Raw genomic sequence first — 19,548 nt, 5'->3', positions numbered from 1 at the left:
TGAATAAAACAAACTTTTAATAATGTACAGCAGAAATCGACAGCCTTGTTTTATATTAAACAAAAGATTTCCTATATTACATTGTATTTACATTTGCATACTGAAGAGGTAAAGTGTCTAAGTGGCTATTTTACAGTCCATTTCTAATAAAATATACAAAACCAAACAAATAAAAGGGGCAGATAAGTACCAAGAGATCTGTTCTGAAGCCAGCGTACCACTGATTAACCCTGCGCCACAGACGAGAAGCACAAGCTCCGTACTCTGCCTCTCCCCAACACAATTTGCCCTCGAGTATCTGACGTCTCCCCTCCTCGCTCTGAGCCGCTGCGGCGTCCGTCTCTTGTCCTGAACTGTCTGTAGTGTCGTGTTTTTTTCCACAGCCACTGCAGCCACCTCTGAGCCGGGCACATTTCAGAGCCGGGCAGCGATTCCTATGTTTGCTACCAGTCAGCTAAGTAAGCACTGCACCTCCCTGGCACATGTTTGCATGAAAAGTGCTGTATAAATGCTACATAGTCAGCGTTCCCATCTCGGATCCTCCTCGGTTTTGACCATCTCGCGATGGCATCTCTCTACCAACAAGGCTTCTTCTGCAATCCTGCTTATAGGGGATAACCTGTCATCCTGCCCTCACCCCTTCTAACCTTATCCGGTCTGAAACCGCTCCGCTGTCTGCTGTTTGGTTTAGCGCTGAGGCAGATGCATGTGTGGCTACAGTTGGAGGGGTGGGTGAGTCAGTGCAAGTTACGTAGCTGATTTAGTGTCCTCGAGAAGCAGCCTGCACAGTTAACAGGGACGGGAGACTCGTACTCTGAAACGCGAGCTCGCAGTGCTCACGGAGGAGCGCGCGGCAGACGTACCTACCGGCGTGATGGGCTTTCCTATGGCAGTTTATTTCACAGTCGCTAAGACTTCCTCCCCAACCCGCCGGGATGGGCCATCGCCAGGGTCCTGTTACAGCAGCTGAAGAGTCTTTAGGGTATCTGTGAAGAGCCCACCACCTCGGTTTCTAAATGCAGAAGGGTTTGGTTAAGGGACGTACGGTACTGGAGACACACCGTAACCTCTGGCTGCGATACGAGTCAGAACAAATCGGAAAGGGAAGGGAAAGCTGTACATTCACAAAGCGTACACTCCACACTGCTCCATGAACCTGCCCGAAGTCTGCCGGCCCCCCCACGACAGCTCTGCGCCGCCCGGCCGCTAAACTCCACGGGAGGATGCAAAATGGCTCCAAACACAATGCAAAAACCACACTCCTCACTTTACACAAAGTCACAGACAAGATAGGGAGTCTGGGGGAAGACGGACACACAGACAGATACACAGACAGCAAGAACAGAGTGTTTAAAAAAAAAAAAAAGTTAACCCCGGTGGCCGGAGCAGAGATGAAACCTCACCTTACAGAGCAGGCGCAAGGTTTGAGTAGAAACAGTTCCAGTGTAAATCGAGCTGTGTGCATTTGGTTTTTTTTCTTTTTTTTTTTTTGCAGTGATTTCTTTACAAACAAACAGGTCAAGAGGTAATAATTATAGATTGTTTTTCTTCTCTTATAAAGAATTAACAATATTAAAAAAAGTTAAAATCCAGACCCTCCCATAAAATAATAATAAAAAAAAATAATAATCAAAACCACTCCAGTTAAAAGTTATGGCTTCAGAGTTATATACCGTAGATACTGACCTAACCACCAAACAACCGGCGCTTCCCAGATTGCCTTCAGTGCTGCAATCAGCACGACAGACTCAGCCCTCAGCTACTTCCATTTTTGCTAGGCCCAGCTGTAGACAACAGTCAAACCAACTCTACTTCACCCTGATTCGGCATTTAATCAAAAGAAAATTCATGCAGTTCCCCCCACCCCACAAGTTATACACAGCCACTTCCAGATTATGAGATATTTATATATGTATATTAAAAAGATGGACATCAATTTCCAAACCCACACCCCGCTGTCAGATCCTGCCAAGCGCCGAGTGCCTCTCGGGGGGTGCAGAGCACACCCAGGCACCCGGCCCCCTGCGGCTCAGGCCCCGACGAGTCTGCCCCACGCTGCCGAGCGCGCCTGCGAGGGTGCCTGGATGGTGGACTCGGGAATCGCATTCCTATGAGAACGGTCTCCTGCATTTCCCCACGGCCTGGTCTCCTTCCAGCCGGGCGCAGTGCCTGCTCTATCTCTGACATGCATCTCAGCTCCATGGCATCTCTCCCCCCCCAGGTCTCTCTTTCCACCCTACCAAGAATTACAAACCCCAGGGGCTCAAGACAAAAAGCCTGGATTCCAGGAGCGAAGTCAGTTCCTCATTTGTTTTGTCTTAAAAAAGGGAGGGGGTGGCAGTGAGGCAACCTGATGGGAAGTTCCTGCAGCCGGCGTACGGACAGCAAGGCCACAGCACCCATCGGAGAGCTAAGGATCTGGTTTTAAGCAGCCTGTCCAAGCTAGACAATGCTCACTACTCAACAAGGAGAGCACCAGCGCGCACAGCTCAAAAAAAGGACACTCTAGATTTGCACATGCACAGAAAGCACGAACAGAGATGAGCCACCCTACGGGCAGACACTGCACGTCTACGGAAGGAGATGAACAGGCACAGGGGACACGCGCACCTCGCGCATGCATACACCATTGCGCACACTGACAGCCAGTCAGATTTCTGTTTTTGACTTAGAATTTTTCAAGCTTAAGAAAAAGGAGGGAAATGGTTTCATGAAGCTGATCAACTGTTCAGGCTCAGCCTCTCAGAAGGGAGCACCATTTGTTTTGCAAATGCTTTTTCTGCATTAACATGCCAGTCCCTGGAAAAATCCTCAGAGTACGGCAAGAAAACCTTCCCTTTCCCTTCCCACTCCCAGCACCTAGCACCCCGGCCTCAAACACTGCCAACGGGTGCACCGCGCGCACTGAACTTTACAGGGATTTCCATTAAAGAAACAAGAGTTACGATCATGGCTGAGATCCCTCAGGTTAAGTCCCTCTCAAGTCTTCACGCTGTCAGGAGGTGATCATAAAAGGTTTCTGATTGTTTCATACCCAAGCAGGGAAGAGAGCAATTCAATAAGCTCCGTCACCCCACCTAGCAGCCTGTAGGTCATGCTTTCTGGTTGGTAGCAGTAGATTGGGCAGAAACACGAGGTAGGCCTCCCATCACACGTCTACTCTAGCATGGCAGCTTTTGTGCAGTTTCCTCCTGCTGGGGCTCAGAGCCTAGATTTTCACATCTTCCTGGACACTGAGCTGTGAGAGGGTTTTCTTAATGCGGAGGGCGGTGAGTCGAGCCGCTCCGTTGGCGTACCAGCACTCTCGCATCATCTTACCCATCACCCGTAGCGCCTAGGCAAGAAACAACGGCAGATGTCAGTGCTCTCCTCTTCCCCCAACCCCAACTCGGTCTGCCAGGCTGCTGCTGCCTGGCTGGACACCGATATAGACCTCCACATCTCCTAAAACGGGAGCTCAACTTACAGTACTTACTCTTTACTCACCTTATCGAGGGGGAAGGGGATGTGAAGATGAAAGCAGACCTTACCTCGTAGCTTTGCCACCAGTTCGGGATATTAGGTCGTAATTTCTGATCACATACGACCTTCCGCATCTCCTCAATAGAAGGATCAGAGGGTACGAGGTCGTAGTATGGAAGCTGATACTCTTCGTGGATACCTGAAAGGCAGAGAAGGGGAAATGCAATCCCTGGGAGAACGGCTCATCGCCACAGCGCTCACTGAAGGCAGACCGATACTGCTTTGGACTACATGAGTCATTGCCGAGATGCGTCAACACTTTGCAGTTATTTAGAACAGAAATGAAGAATCTGGGATTTGACTTTACAAGAAAAATTCAGGGAAATAAAATGCAGCTGCCCAAACTGGAACAGAGTCAGCGTGCTGCGATCAACACCTCCCAGCACAGGGGCAGGGTCATCGAATCTCGACCGAGCCGAAGGCAGCAGGACTGTCACACGCATGACGGTGCTGCACTCCTGCCTGTACTCAGTTATACGGATTTGGGGGAAGAAAGTTACCCACCAAATCAGCATCACCACTTCCTTAAAATCCATCCAAAGGAACATCAGCCGCCAGTCAGAGCATTAACCCCCACTTCCCCACACGGGCCAGTCTTAACAGCAGTTGCAGGTCACTTCTGTTAACTCCCTCGGCTGCAACCCACATGGACATATCCTCCCGCAGCCCTGTTCGCCAGGGTCCCCTCAAACCTCACGAACACCTGATCAACAGAAACACTGAGGCCAGGAAACCCAGGAGCAAGCCAAGCCGATGGCACGGGCACACGAAGCACATTACCTCCTGCATTGCACCTTCGAGCAATTTCCCAGTAGACCAAGCCCAAGGCATAGATATCGGCACATTTAAATGAATCAAAATGCTTCATGTTAATGGTTTCATCCAGGACTTCGGGGGCCATGTATCTGCAGAACAGAAAAGAAACAGCATGTTAATTTGGAGAGGGGATTCTCCGGAAGAGAGTAAATGGCAAGTTTTCCCACGCAGCACTTCTCAGCAGACAAAACTCTGCTCTGCACAGCCTTAATCAGAACAGAACTGCGCCCCATGGTCTAATAGAGGGAACAAAATAACTCCAAAAGAATAGCAAGTTGGGAAAGAGGTAAAAACGTCCCAAAAGCACATCAGGATCCAGACAGCAGGCCCCAAAAGGCTTTTGAGAATGCCAAGCTTGTTGTCAAGTATTATATGAGCTCCCTGGTGCTGAGCTTATGTAGCTGGCCTACACCTCTCAGCTTGATGGCACCTGGAGACAAAGGTACTGACGTCCCTTCAAGATCAATCTGGGCACAACGCTGACACTCTGCGAGACACTTGGAAATGCTTAAGATAGAGAATTTCACCAGTGCTCAACCAGCAGCTCAGGCATTTGCTAGTCACACTCTGATGCCTTTGAACGCTGGCCAAGAACACCGTTGTCCTACCGTTTGGTTCCAACCCTTTGATTCGGTGCGATATCAATCGTATCCGTAACCGAATCATGCCGGACGGCCAGACCAAGGTCAGCGATGGCACATGTGCCATTCTTCTTCACCAAGATGTTCTTGGATTTCAAGTCTCTGTGAGCAATCCCAGGCTTTCCTAACAGAGCAAAATAAAAAGAAGCAGGGGTCAAGGTCTGGTGAAATCTGTTAGTCAAACTGGCACAGAGGCAGTACCGGATTTCAGGGCGTTAGTTAAACTCTCCGTGTTGCAACACATTTTCCTGTTTGGATACACTTCAGCGCTGAAGAACAGAGCACTGCTGACAGCCTGTGGTATGCAAAGGCTCCACTTAGGGTTCGGAGGCACTGCTGATGCAGTAGCATCCAGAGGCCTCAAGAGGGATGTAAACTCCATCATCCCAGGCATCAGACACGTTGATGTGGATGGAAGTTTATAATTCTGCTGCTGCCTGCGTTAACATCCCACCCAAGTAGCACCAATTTTAGGATGGGGATGTGAAATGGTGATATAACTGCCAGGAGCTAGCGCAAGGCTGACCCACTTTGCAGCCAGCCAAAGCAATCAGTCTATTTCTGGTCAATACTGACCAGATGAATCCAGGCTGACTCAGCCAATGTTTTCTGTGCAGCACATCAATCTCCCTCATCAATTCTGCTTTATTCTCCTCTCAAGAATTCCCAGCACCTTTTCAAACTTTGCTCTTACCCTGAGTACCCACAATCTCCATGTGTAGATGGGCCAGCCCGCTAGCAGCAGACAGGGCGAGCTTGATCATCCCCTCGATAGTCACGGTGTATCGATTAAGGTAGTCAAAGAGAGATCCGTGCTCATGGTAATCGGAGACAAGCCACAGCTGAGTCCATGTTCCATTATCTGCAGCAGGAAAGAGACCGCGCTCAGACAGATACAACGCAGGGACAGCACACAACCGTCGAGCATTTTGCACCCTATCTTTTTGGTACAGAGGAGAGCTGCTGGGTAAGGCTGCAGCAGCTCAACAGCCAACCTGGGGGCAAATAAGGTAAAGAACTTTAAGGCAAAACACGACTTTGTAAGGTACAGCTAATGCACCATTGCGCCTCAACAGCGGCAGTAATTTTACCATCTTTTGGCGAGAAACATTCAAATATGTAGCTATTTGAACAGCATGCTGACAGTTTTCTTTAACCATTTATTGTAAATGCAACTCCCAAGAGCAGACTGTACACTGGTGAAGTCTCTGCTCTGAGGACTGAGGCACTTTTTACCTTTGTTATCTGCAGCAATAAATCCCAGGATGTTCTCATGTCGCAACATAACGGTTTGATATATTTCCGCTTCCCTAAACCAGGAACGCTCCTCACGTGAAGAGAAGATTTTTACAGCTACGTCACCTCCACGCCACCTGCCACGCCACACTTCCCCGAAGCGGCCTTTACCAATGATCTCCTGGAGGACAATTGTCCGAGCCACAGTCCGTTGGACAAAAAGCGGCAAACCTACGGACAAGAAATTGGAGGAATGAATGTCTGTTGCAGCAAAAGAAACTCCCGAAACCTCAGAGTCTGAAGTAGAGCATCATCAAACCTAGAAGGCTCTACATTTGATAACAACCAGCAGCCTAAGCAAGACCCAAACCAGCAAATGGTGGTAGCTCTGCGTAGGACGTGGCATTTGGCCGCTCGGGCAGCATCTGCGTATCACTTCGAAGTAGCTTGCAAACCGCCAGTGATAGGCACAGAGCAGTTGGGGAACTCCTGCTCTGTGGCAGATCAAAGTAACTTTAGCCTGAATATGCAAAAAGTGGAACTTGTTGAAGACAGACTCTGCTAAAAAGCAGTAAACCCCCAGAACTTCTCTTAAGAAAGGAGTCCTAACATAGCTGCCACCTCTTACGTAAGCCACAGAGCTCACCTGCTGAGAGTGTGTACAGAAGAGATCCCAAAACATTTTATATATAGCAGATGTGGTGCTAAAGGTTTATTCCCTGGTCAAATATGAGGTTGTTCTATTCTCTGCCTCTGTGGATTATCCTACAGTTTCCATCTGCTGCAAAATTCTTTTTTTTTTTTTTTTTTTTTTTTAACCTAACTGCTTTCATAGTTCAAAGTCACAAATAAAATGATGACTTCCCTATCTATTCTGGGGATGATTTCTTTTAAGTGCTACAGAAGCGAATGCTGTACATTGTCCACTTCGGAAGACCCAAGGATTCTTTGGGATGAAACGGGCTGTGCAAATGCAGTATTTGCACACTGTAAAATTTTCAGCTGCTGGGATCTTTCCCATTTTCCTGCCAGCTTTGATGCAGGTGACATCCTGCATCCTCCTTTGAAAGCCAACAACCCACAGTTAGCAGCTAATGTCTGTTTCCAACCCAAATCCAGTTCCAGGGCTAAATTTGAAATAGATGTAGCTGTTTGAGTTATCCTCTTGCAGAAAAGGAGGAAAGCTACACAAAACTATTTTTACACATCAGCAGTTAAGGAGGAGTTGAACTATTGCTCTTACCTAGCCTAAGCACTGAACGCTGACACGGGACCGTGGTTACAGCTTCTACTGCATGACTGAATTTAAAACACACCCTCTGCATTACTCATGACAAGGCAACCTGAACAGGCTGACGATGCAACAGCCTCGCAGCCGTGCAAAGCTGTGGCAACCAGGAGCCCAGAACAGACTATTCCATTACAATTACAAATTCTCATTCGTCATCTCCAGTCATATCTTAATACCTGAGCCAGAGCCAGAGGTGGAGAGATCGTAGACTAGATCTTGCAAGGTCTTATCCTTCGACAGGCACATTTCACAAGAGGGGTCTTCCATGTCCAGCCGCTGACGATTGTGATAGACTCGTTGGTGGTGATGAAAAACAAAGACTACTATGATCATGACGACAAACACAAGGAAGACAGGTCCGGCAATCACCGCCACTAGCTCCACAGGACCCCAGCTTGACGGGGGTTCGTTGTCTTTCAGGTGTCCTTGACAGTAAAGGGAGGAGAAAACCAGACACTTTTAGAAAATTATCACTCCTTCACAAGCGTTCTTTAAGGACTTTCTTCTTGTGTTTTAATTATCCTCTCAGAGCCTGGACAATTTTAGCTTGCTGTTCCAGGATGGTAGAGGACACATCAAATAACAGCGTTAACATGGGACTGATCAAGTCATCAGGCAGGCAAACTACAGCTAAAACCCCCAAAGAAGATGGTGCTTCATTTGTGGGATCAGGGATTATTGGGACTTGCTATTTAAAAGAGGACGGGAGCCTGTTCTGGGCTGAATTTGCTAGAACAGCCTGCATTTTACCTTCCAGAGAAAAACCATCCAGTCAGTAAGGACTCATTTCTCCCTCTTTCCCCTTCTCCCTGTAACAACCAGTGAAGACTCATACCTGAAGACAACAATTATTTGTCTTTCTGAGAACAGATAAGAATTCCCCACTGCACCCCAGGAAAATGGATACTGCAGTCTTCATACGACCCACTAAATAACAGCCCAAAGCAGAGAGTAACGAAGTATGAGGAAGTACCGCGTGCCCTCTCTGTCCCAGGAATTAGAAAGAAGCAGACATTTCCCACACCCTCACTCAAAGGCAGGGCTGCTTCCTCTTCGCGTATTCAGGATCCAGGCACCCCTCCACCCCACACACTTTACTCTGAAGCTGCTGCCATGTTTCCATACTCATGGCTCATCACTGAAAAGATGTGCAGGCCTAGAAGAAGGAAAGCCACTCTATCTGATAAAAGGCAGGCTATGGCACAACTCAGCACCAGAAAAGGGATGCAAGCTGTGCCCAGGGAACACGCACCATCCTCAGGCCACTGCAGGCACAGAGCATAAGCAGCATAAACTGATATTTAACTGTAGATGAACATTGCTGCTGCTGCTGCTTTCAAGGAGCCTGTGAGGATACCAGCAGCGGGGCTGATAAGGTGAGAGGAGTCTCATAATATGGAGCTACTGAGTGCAGTAAAACTGCAAAAAAACCCCAAACTTTGGAAGCTTCTCCTACCCTAAAGTACAATCTCATCATCTGGTGACATTTTGTCAGCCACAGGGGAGTTCAAGCAACTTCGCATTTTAATTTGAAGTAGTTTGTTATTATTTCCACTTAAAGGAAATAAACCTAGTGCTCAAGTTCACACAGCAACCTAAGGGAAGGAGTGAAAACAGGGCCGAGAACTCCTTATTCCCAATCCCAAACAGACAGCTTCTCTCCTCCCCACTTCAAACGGACGATTTATTTAGCTCTCTACTCACCACTGGGAACCATTAAATCAATTTTGTTGCAAAAATCAGAGTAGCAGCAGTGTGTATTACGCAGATCTTCTGAACTCAAACAATAGAAGGGTTTCCCAGCAGGAATCAGTTTTGCTTCAGGAATGCAGGTCCGAACGTGATGTTTAACACCATCCAGGTTGAAGACTGAGACCATGCACGCGCCGTCCGTTTCACACGTGGAGTTTGCTTGTTTGCAGTCGGAGCACAAACATGTCAAAGCTGCAGAAATTGAAACAAGACCACCTCCTTAAAACCCACCAGAGACCAAATGCTCAGAGAAGATAAAAAAGTTTCTTCTTTAAATTTCCCATTTCAGAGGGAACAGGCCATTCTTCGGCTCAGGAATTAGACTTTAGGAACAGAACAAGTCATGCTCAGTATTTCAGACCCGTAATAACCCAACTGAAGCACAAAATACAACGTGGAAGCAGAGGAGCCCTTCCAGAAGATGACCGCCCAGACAGCCCTTTTTCCTGCCCCTGTTGCAACCACTAACAGAGACGACCCAAGTCATCCCTGCAAACCAGGCTAGATTTTACCGAGATCCACTCCCAACCCAACGTAGGGTCAGAATTCAAATTGAAAACAACAATTACTCAAACTGACAGACTCGATTTCACCTGGACTGCCTGTCCAGGCTTCCTCAGCTACGCCAAAGACGAGCTGCCCGGTCCGGGTTAGCGAGGGACGACCACCCCAGCTCATGGGAGACAACAAGCAGTTGGCAGATGCCAAAACAAAACCTATTCAAACTGACTACACAAGCCAAGCGTGCTACACCCAACTAGATCAGTCACTTATTTAGTAACTGCCTTCCTGATCCGAGACACTACCTTGGGTCAAATACATTCCTGGCTTTTTGCCCGCTCGCCGTGTAGATTATTTGGGTAAAGAACGAAGGAGAAACTCCAAGGCAGATTCCCACATTTTTCCGCCTCCCAGCTGTCATTGTGCTTTTCTCAAGCTGCCTGAAAAACTGTAAGCAAATCCCCAGGCATCGCCATCCTTGGGAACAAAGAGCGAATACAACAATGTCAAGAAGAAGGGTGGGGCTTGTTTAGCAGCACGCAGTATTTTCTTCAGCTTTCATCAGATCTTTCAGCCTCCCCGGAGGGATTCAGAAACATGTACTTACCCGCTGCAGAAATGGTCTTTCAGGTAGAGAGAGTTTGAAGAAGTGTTTTAAAAGATACAAGCACCACAGTTAACTCTCCCCAGTCCGACAGATAAATCCTCTACGTCTGCTTGTACACTCCTGGTCTAAAGACACACACCAATGTCACTGTCAACACTCGTGCGTGTGTGTCAGCCACCTTCCCGTGGGGCAAGGGAAATGCCGAGCCCTCAGTCATACCATCTCTGGCAATCAGCAGATTTAAGGAGCATCAGCATTCAAGGATATTCCTGGCACTGGAAGAGCCTCTTGCTCCCAGCCAGCACGCTGTCCAAAGCGCAGCGGAGAGTTACGCTGCTGGGGGCATGTAACCTTGAGCTTGACTAAAAACAAGCAGGTCCTGATCAACTTCAGGGTTCGTTTAGGAGGAAGACACCCATTCTGCCTTATCTCCAGTGTCCTAGGTAAATCAGTTAGGCTAATTGCATTACTATTCACTTAATTCTCGCTGGACACTGCGCTCTTCATTTCCTAGCTGTTGTTTGTGAGCTGCTTAACAGCTCGAAGGTGGGCTGCAGTATTTCAGACAGGCTAAATGCAGATGCTGGTGAGTTTTGAACCAACAGATTCGAAACTGCAGAAGCACTAAAAAGCCAGTAAAACCCAGAAGAGCTGTTAAGTGAGCCATCTTTAAAAAGCATCATGAGCAAATGTAGCTTATTACTGTGTGCTTAGCACAGGCCAAGGAAAAGGGACATAGAATAGAAAATGGACAGGGAAGACCCTGAGACTGAACGATATTGAGAAGGGCTGAGAGCACTGTACCCATCAATTATGCTGCTTTTAAGGGGAAACTTTATAATGAAAGGAAAAATACCCGCTAATGTTCAACTTGACAAACAACTCCGAGTATGCCGTTTTCCAGTGGTCAGCAGAGCACGGAAAAGACAATTCTTCTGAAAAATATGCACACTTGGGGGAACAAAGGTTGGTTATAATGGAGTTTTTATGAAAACATGAGAAAGGAAAGAGCAGCCAGGGCACATTCCTACCTTCATACTTAAAAGGAAACAGCATTTTAAAACATCTCCTTTATTATTTTATCAAAACTCAAGGTACAAATTAAAAACATTTAAACCACACACATTTCACCATGTAGGCTCTTTTCAATTTGATTTAGATACAGCAAAACTGAACTTTGTTCCTGTTAGACTCAGTTCTAAGGTCTCAAGCCCACGATTTAGGCTATGGCAGTTTCACTTCCAGAAGCTCAGAAGTCAACAAAACACTTCAACACACTAAGACTGGTTTTGTAAACTTCTTACTGAAGTATCTGGCCTGAAACTAAGCATCCTTTTGAGAAGGAAAGCAGAGGGGCTGATTGTATCTGCTCAGTTTCATTTGCAGAGTTAAAAAAAAAAAAAAAAAAAAAGAAATCAGTTAAATCAGTTTACCTGCAAGGTATGATACCAGAGCCCCAGTGCACAGGGACAGAGTGAGAAGATCCTTATCTGTTCTGTGCAGAAAGCAGAAGTTTCCTGCTAAGGAAGGGTATGCCCCACAGAGGCCTCATTTCACCTCGTGGTTGTGTCAGCTGATGTTCCCCCTTTGAGACAACTGCTCTTTTTTAAGAGCAACTCTTACAGTTAGTACCTCAAAAAACCCTACGGTAAGGGGAGCAGCGTGAACAAAGAAAACTAAACCTTCGGCACGTGTATGTACTTCTGGTACACCTTTCCTAAGAGACCCTCAAGGGGCTTTCTAGATATTCCAGTCCTTAACCTCTGGGCTGCAGGTAAGCACTTAAATTTTAGGAAAGATGGTCAGATCCCTGGGTAGAAGCTGAAGTCCAGCTCCAGCCTCCCTCATGCAGCCAGGAGTCGACTCTGTCTTTATTTTTATTATGAAAAAGCCCAGGATATACGTCTACCATCGCTACAGCCATATCCTCCCTAAGCATCACCTACCACCGGCTGCCAGCGCTGCAGTGAGAAGGGCCCCACTCTTGCAGGCACCGGCCGTGCCAGGGAGGAAAGGCCTGTCTGCACCGGGGCTCGCCGGGAACCGGAGAGCTTCCGGCAGAGAGGAGACTTACAGGGCAACCCGCACAGGTCCAGTATTTCAAGTTTGATTAACCAGAAGGGAAAATTCTTCTCATATCAGTAACACCAGAAGCCAGGAAAAAGCAACTGTTCTTTCCCCTTGGGTGGGGGGTCAGAAAATAGACAGGTATGCAGAACTCCCCGCTGGGCATCTCTCAGGTGCTCCTGAGAGCAGCCGGGGACGCCTGGGCGAAGCAAATGGAGACAGGAGTGAATAAAAGCATTTTTCATGCCAACAGCATTCTTTTTATTCGGGAAGAAAAGCTCCTATTGAGCAAAACATATAATCTACTTAATAAAAAAAACTGACTGGGCTGAAGAAAATAGATGGGGCAAAGGAAAACAAAAGCGCAGTTCACACAGCCGGGGCGGCGAGTTCCCCTCTCGCAGAACGCCTGGGGATGAGTCTGCATAGAAGGTGCTACAGAAGTTGGCAGCAGAGTCTGCTCTATCTGCTCAGCACACTCTTTCTGACATTCTGCTCAGAGACAAACCCAACCCTTTAAAGAAGCTGTTTAAACAAGCCTAACATTAAGCTGCAGATCCTCAGAATGAAAGCTTTGTTCTCACTCAAGAGATGGATCAGGTTGGTATTTATACTGAAGCAAGCCCGCGCTACGATTTAATCCAAGGCAAAGCGCAGGCGGTCATGACATCAATCGCAGGAGCGAGCCGGCCCGGTGCCGGTCCTCACCGCTCTTCCTGAAAACCAGAGCGGTCAGTCGGCACTGCCAAAAGACAAACTCTCCTTGATCCTCGACTAACACAGCCCAGGGCTTGGCTGCTGGGCCACGTACTCCTTCAAGTGACCACCCTGAGCCCAAGAGGTGCTTCTGCTCGCCGTGAGGTACCAGCGAGGTTCAGGGGTTACAGGCGGCAGCAGGATTGCTCCTGGCAGGAACTGGGGGCACGGAGGTATTAGCATCCCTTTGCATTAACTACAGCAGAGAGAAAAACAAGAGAAGGCCCTCCTGTACCAAATTCCCCCGCTAAAGGTGATGTGTATTTACAAAATGAATCCAAACAAACAGGTGGGGGTCTGTGGATTAGAGCTCTAGGCTCCAGGGAGACTAAAACATTAAGCTCTGACAGTCAAAGAACATTTCTTTTTTTTTCAGCAACTATCTGAGCTCGTTTTGCACGTATTTATTCTCGCACAGGATTGCATGTGTCAAGATGTCTCTGCAGCTAGACAGGGGAAAGTTTCACAGCAAAATCTAATGTAATGGTGTTAACCACCTTTTGGAATACATTTTCCAAAATCTCCTGAAGCTGTGCTATGTAAGATGACATTTTCTCAGGGCTAAATGCTACCTGATCAAGATGTATTAAGATAATTAACCTGAAGATGATCATTGGTAAAATTGCCAATAACCACCCACGTATTTACCAGATAAACAGATTTTTGCAGAGATTGTAAGCTGCTGTTCTTTTTCAACAGTTTCAATCGAGGCTGGAAGAACAATGATTCCCCTGACTTCTGAGCCTTTATAAGGCTCTGGAACAGGAGTTGCAATTTATTATGCCTCTGTACAGCACCTAACTTAATGAGACCCAATCTGGTAGTGATGTTTTAATGCTGCAGCAGCATAATGTTAGCAAGAGAAATGGAAAACAATTGGGTTTGTACCTCTGCTGTTTCTTCAGATGCTATAATGAAGAGGGACATGTGTAAACACGCTTGGAAGAAAGAAATACCTTTCAGTGTTTCGCTATATGCTGTGCCGAAATAAGTAAAGAATAACCTTTATCACAGAGTGTTTTGCCCAAGAGCAAGGAAGGTTAGGAAGAAAATCCATTCCCTTGTGGCAAGGGAGCAGAGGTCTGTTCCAGAGTCCCTTTGTGCTCCTCGTTCAACCATACCACCCCAAGAACAGTGCTTCAAGAAAACACCCAGGGCTTCATTTTCAAAAGGCAGGGATGAGGACACTCAAAGCCATCTGATGAAGACTTTAAAAACAAAGATTTACTTTCCATTATATTCACCTCGATTCTTCCGCTGCCTGGTGTCAACAACTAGGACCCCTACTTCCCTCTCTAGGATGCGTCCGAGTCCAAAATGCCCGCCTTGTATAGCACACCACTATCTTCTCCAAGCCCCAGAGTCAGCTCACCTACACCCACCGTCTCCAAAATCAAGTGCAAGGCCGGTTCTGGATGCTCACACTGCCCCTGTTTCCTTACGAAAGAGCTGAAGAAATGAGTACAGATTTGTTCTTCTGTAGATACAGTACCACCACCTCGAATATCTTTCCTACATCTCGCTGCCCCATCAACTTCTCCTCCTACTTTTGGATCTCAACATCTCTTTTGCTCCTTGCTGGTGCTTATGAAATCTACTGACCCACTGCTGCTAAATGAAACAGAGTTAAAATTAGCTGCAAAGTACTATGAAAAAAGCACTTTCATGCAAGTCATCCAGAAACTAAAAATTATACTAGGATATTTAAAGTTGGAAACAAGAATCCCAACTTTTTCAAGCTGGCTGCAGTCCCCTGGCACAGGTTGAACCTGACATGAACACATCGTGGCTGACTAGAAAACATATACTAAATGGAAAAAAAAAAAGGGCAGGAAGAATGTGCTCTCACCTGTAAAGTGAAGAACCTTCCCTGCATCTACTCAAGTAACACAAAAGGAGAGCTTCTAAATGAATTTTAAATAAGCGAATTGACAGGAGGCTCATCATTAATAGGTTAATTAGAAGAAGCCTCGACATTGCTGCTGCTGTCGCTCTTCAACTCAGAAAACAGACACATGGCTCTGAACTCCCTCTCCAGGCTCTGGTCCGACACCTAGTTTGTGTTTTAACTTGTTAGGAAACCAGTTTAGGAGCCACCCATACCATACCAGTACTGTGGAAGAAAGTCCTGCAAACCAGCTGCATGGCAAGGCAGATGCCCAGGTCATTATTGATGGCTTTCAAGACTTAAAACCGATGCTGTGTATTCTCAGGCAATTGGCACATGCTTTTTCAGAGTCTAAATCACAAGTTGTTTAATGTGTAGTCTATATTTCGACACCCAGCAGTCCACAGGTTACTTCCAAAAAGCCCACAGAAAGCAGCAAACACTAGAAAACCAAGCCTTTGTTGAGAGGCTTTAATGTGCAGTGAAGTCTGCTCTTCTGATGAAAAAAAAAAAAAAAATATGGGTCCACAATCAATGAGAAGGGAGGCTGGAAAGCCAGTGGCTTCAATAATGAGGACAAAAGAGGTCTCCCACCCCGTACAACTGCTCACACACGAGGGTCTGACTCTACAAGCTCAGCACCAGCGAACGTTTCATCCCTGTAATACCATCGCAGCGTTCTCCCTCGAGACGAGCAATTCCTCCTCAGTCTGCTCAGATAACCGCGCTGGCTGTGCGGTGGAGAGCATATTTCCACTGGTCAACACCCAGTGAACTTTGCCTGCTGTTAAGAGAATTGACGTTTTACTTCACTCCTTTCGCAATAGCGATTTCCGGAGCATCCACTACTGGCAGCGGATGGCGTACCCAGGGAAAAAAAAATCCGAGCTGTCTGGCCAAGGAGCTGAAGGAGTTCAAGAATGCTTGTTGGACACTGTTTTTAATTTCCAGTTAGAGAAGTCTTTCTTGGAAAGTTGTAAGATATAAACTTAGGAGTTTGCCTGATTTAACCGGGTAAATATTTCAAGCAGGTGTTAATAATAAAACCTGCTGGCTCTAGATTGCTCCCCACAGTATTCTTTTGCTTTATTTCAAGCTCACAAACAAAGCCTACCTACAACCACCCCGTAACCATCGCTGCAGAGGCACCTTCTTTTTTTTTTCCTTTTTCTTTTTTTTAAAGGAAGGAGTGGTGGTGGGGTGTTTTCTACTCTGTTTACCGACACACACAGAGGTTCACAGCTCCCAAGCACTGCAGGAATTATGATGTTTTTCCAACCTACCCTGAAATAAGCAGCTGTTAAGATCTCTTGTACAAAGCACAATAGTAAGGGCAGCCCTTGCTGGCTGAGGAGGCACACCGAGCATGCAGCATGGCTGCTCAAGCAGCAACCAATTCCCAGGGTTAGGGTCCCTCTTCCCTGCCATCCTGCTCCCCAGCTCCACAAACGCAGCTCTCTCACGCCCTTGAAGCCAGGCTGAGCTCGCACCTTTTACCGGACAGCGCGAACAAAAACATACAGCACATACTGAGCGGAAACAATAGCCAGCCACACAGAGCCCAATATCAAAGGCACTGATAGTCGGCCGAGTTTCCAGGAGATACACGCAGTCAATTGGCCCTTTCCTGTGTATTTATTTTTTTTTTTAACAAACACCAGCTGTATATAAAATGCAAAGTGAAAGTCTGAGAGCAGACGTGCACCGAGTCCCATTTGGTCCTGCTTTGCCATTTATCACAGAAAAGCTGAAACACCTTCCTAAGGCTGGATTTTACTTTAGGTTAAAACAAAGCCCAGCCACTCTCCCCTAAAGCACATTTGTATTACCAGATTCAACAGGACTCACAAATACACCCCTAACCTACTGCCCTAGTGGGGTTTAAAGCCATTTTCTGTAGCTAACAAGTCCAGATCTGCACGCACAAAGTTATTACCTTCTGACAGTCGGTTGGTAATACATAACACGAACGGCGAGAGGATTGGGGAGGAGAAAAATGTTTCAGTGCGAGAGGATTGGGGAGGAGAAAAATGTTTCAGTGCGGTTCCTGTTGGAACAGGTACCTGCGTTACACAAGCAGCAATCACCCCCGATAGCCACAGAGAGACGGACCGCACAGCAAAGCCTCGGATGCTGGAAAGGCCACCGCCACCGGCCTGTCCTCTGTCCCTGCCAAGAGGTGCTCAAAGGATGTGTCAGGCCCATCCAGCTCTGGGGAAAAGGGACAATCTCCTTAAAAGCACGGAGCTGATCCCTCTCGCTCTTCCCCCAGGAAGTGGCAGCGGTTGCACCCCCCCCAGGTAAAGAAAAAGGATTGCCACAGAACAAACAACCGAAACAAAGAGTTTTCCCTCACTCACCTCCCTCCAAGCAAATATTTACAGTTGTTACAATCCAGAAGCACAAGGTTTTAGAAAGGTTTCCTTTAAAAAAACCCCACAGATTCCAAGAGGCTATACGTTAAGCACACACTGCAATCTCTGGTGCATGGGGGGCTGCTGAATCCCCCTCTCGGCTGGGTCAACAGGCCAAGGGGAAGAGGCCATGAACTCAGGAGGTCTGATGGAGGCTCAGCAACAACATGGTGGCACTTTCCACCCCAGGGCCGATCCACCCTCCCAGTGCCTGCCCCACACCGAGCTCCTGCTTCCTGGGGCTGCAGAAACCCCCGGTGACCCACACGTCCAGGCCCCCAACACACACAGACACCCCCCAGTTCTTCCTCACTCCGGTAAAAGCCCATAAATTTCAGTTTCCTTCGTTATCTCCTGAAGACAGGCTGGAAGACTCCCAGTTCTCTTCCCAGCCAAAGCCAAGGCGAGCGTGTGTCTCCTCAGAGCATCCCCCATCCACACACCGGGAGGAGGCCCCGCTCTCCGGCCCCCATCCCCAATTCCTGCTGCCGCCCCTCCAGACACACAGCCTTCCCTCTGTGGAGGGTACGGCCCCCCCAAACAAGCTCAAGGGTCCCCTTCTCACCACCCACCCCGGCAAATGCCCCCCTGCGAGCCCCCCCCGGCCAGCCTCGACCCCCGCCCCGGGGGCTCAGTGCTACCCAGCACACCGGGGGCCTAACCCTACACCAAGTCCTTGATGCCTCCAGAGACCCCCGCACCTCCCAGGACCCCCCACCCCATGGATCCCCCCTATCCTTTCTCCCCACCCTGAAACAGCCGCCTCTGCCCCCCCGGGACCCCCCTGCCCACAGCCCCCCCCAGGGCCGCCTGCCCGCACCCCCACCCCAAACCCCTCAGGGCCCTTCCTGTAGCCTAGAGGAAACCTCCAGCCCCCAAACCCTCTCGCACCCCCTTTCCGCCCCCTAAAACCTCACCCCCGACCTCACCCCCCCCTCACCTGCCCCACAGGCCCTCCCAGGCCGAGCTCACCCCCGGGCCCGAGCTCGCCCCCCGCTCCCCTCAGCCCCCCGCATCGGTTCCCCTCATCGATCCCCGCTTCCCCTCACGATTCCTCCCCGCTTCCCCTCAGCACCCCCCCACCCCGGTTCCCCTCACGGCGCCGGGCGGGGGCGGGGCGGCGCGCCGCCATGTTGTGCCCGGTGCGGGCCGGGCCCGGGGGCCACCACTTACCGCGGGCTCCGCCGAGCGCCCCGGCCAGGAGCAGGGCGAGCAGGATGGCGGCGGCGGACGGCGGCGAGGGGCGGCGGGCGCGGGGCGGCGGCGGCAGCGGCGGGGGGGCGGCCATGGCGAGCGCCGCGGCCTCGGTGCCGAGCGGCCGCCAGCGCCTGCGGGAGGGGCGAGCGCCGGCGCGCGGCCTGGGGGCGGGGCAAGCCTTAAAGGGGACGGCCCGCGCCTCGCGTCTTAAAGGGGAGGGTCCGCCAGGCGCGGGTCGGCCGATAAGGAACTGGCGTGGGGGGGTGCGTGCGTGGAATGGGGTGCGTGCAGGATTTGTGCGTGCGTGTGCAGGGCTTGCGTGTGCATGCAGGATTTGCGTGCGTGCATGCCGCTGTGCACGTGTGTGCATGCATGCAGGGGGCGTGGGGGTGTGCAGGTGTGCACGCGTGGGGGGCACACCCGGCACGTGTGTGCGTGTGCACCGGGAGCCGTGCGGGGCGGGCGCAGCGCGCTCTCCTGCAGCGTGTTGGGGGGTGTGCAGGGGGTGTGCGGAGCCTGGGGGTGCGCGGTGGGTGCGCGGTGTGCGTGCGCAGCGTGAGGTGTGCGTGCGGTGGGTGCGCGGTGTGCGTGCGGTGGGTGCGCACTGGGTGTTTGCGGTGTCGGTGCGGTGCTGGGGTGCGGTGTGAGGCCGGCAGGTGCGGGCAGCGCAGGCAGGGGACTGTGAGCCCCAGGCCTGGGGGCAGCTGGTGCGTGGTGGGGACTGAGCCATGGGCACCCCGAGCCCCGGCCTGGGCACCCCAAGCCCTGCCCTGCGCAGCCCCTACGTACCCCTCACCCCGGTGCCAGCCCTGCTGAGGGCCAGCAGCTGCCCTTTGCTGACCAGTTTCTCCCACTCCGTA

The 19,548-nt window shown here is 49.5% G+C and overlaps 1 protein-coding gene across 1 annotated transcript; it reads right to left on the bottom strand.

Moving 5' to 3' along the window:
- On the bottom strand, positions 1 to 18,827 carry ACVR1B (activin A receptor type 1B). The gene is made up of 9 exons (XM_075525317.1): positions 18,665 to 18,827; positions 9,211 to 9,450; positions 7,683 to 7,931; positions 6,216 to 6,446; positions 5,674 to 5,841; positions 4,947 to 5,103; positions 4,303 to 4,427; positions 3,531 to 3,661; positions 1 to 3,334 (listed from the first exon to the last, which is right to left on the bottom strand). The coding sequence occupies exons 1-9, from the start codon at positions 18,777 to 18,779 to the stop codon at positions 3,209 to 3,211; spliced, it is 1,542 nt and encodes a 513-aa protein (XP_075381432.1). The 5' UTR covers positions 18,780 to 18,827; the 3' UTR covers positions 1 to 3,208.
- Between the last annotated feature and the right edge of the window lie 721 nt (positions 18,828 to 19,548).

The sequence above is a fragment of the Mycteria americana genome, chromosome 26, assembly GCF_035582795.1.
Source record: "Mycteria americana isolate JAX WOST 10 ecotype Jacksonville Zoo and Gardens chromosome 26, USCA_MyAme_1.0, whole genome shotgun sequence".
NCBI classification, from domain to species: domain Eukaryota; kingdom Metazoa; phylum Chordata; class Aves; order Ciconiiformes; family Ciconiidae; genus Mycteria; species Mycteria americana.
This window is presented reverse-complemented; position numbering and strand designations above follow the sequence as displayed.

What these genes read in the sequence shown, in the direction of transcription:
- ACVR1B (XM_075525317.1), bottom strand. Translation starts at nt 18,779, where the DNA reads ATGGCCGCCCCCCCGCCGCTGCCGCCGCCGCCCCGCGCCCGCCGCCCC. An exon ending in TGATTTAATGGTTCCCAGTG is followed by an intron (nt 7,932 to 9,210) that starts GTGAGTAGAGAG and finishes TTTACTGTCAAG; the next exon opens with GACACCTGAAAGACAACGAA. An exon ending in TCGAAGGTGCAATGCAGGAG is followed by an intron (nt 3,662 to 4,302) that starts GTAATGTGCTTC and finishes TCTGCCTTTCAG; the next exon opens with GTATCCACGAAGAGTATCAG.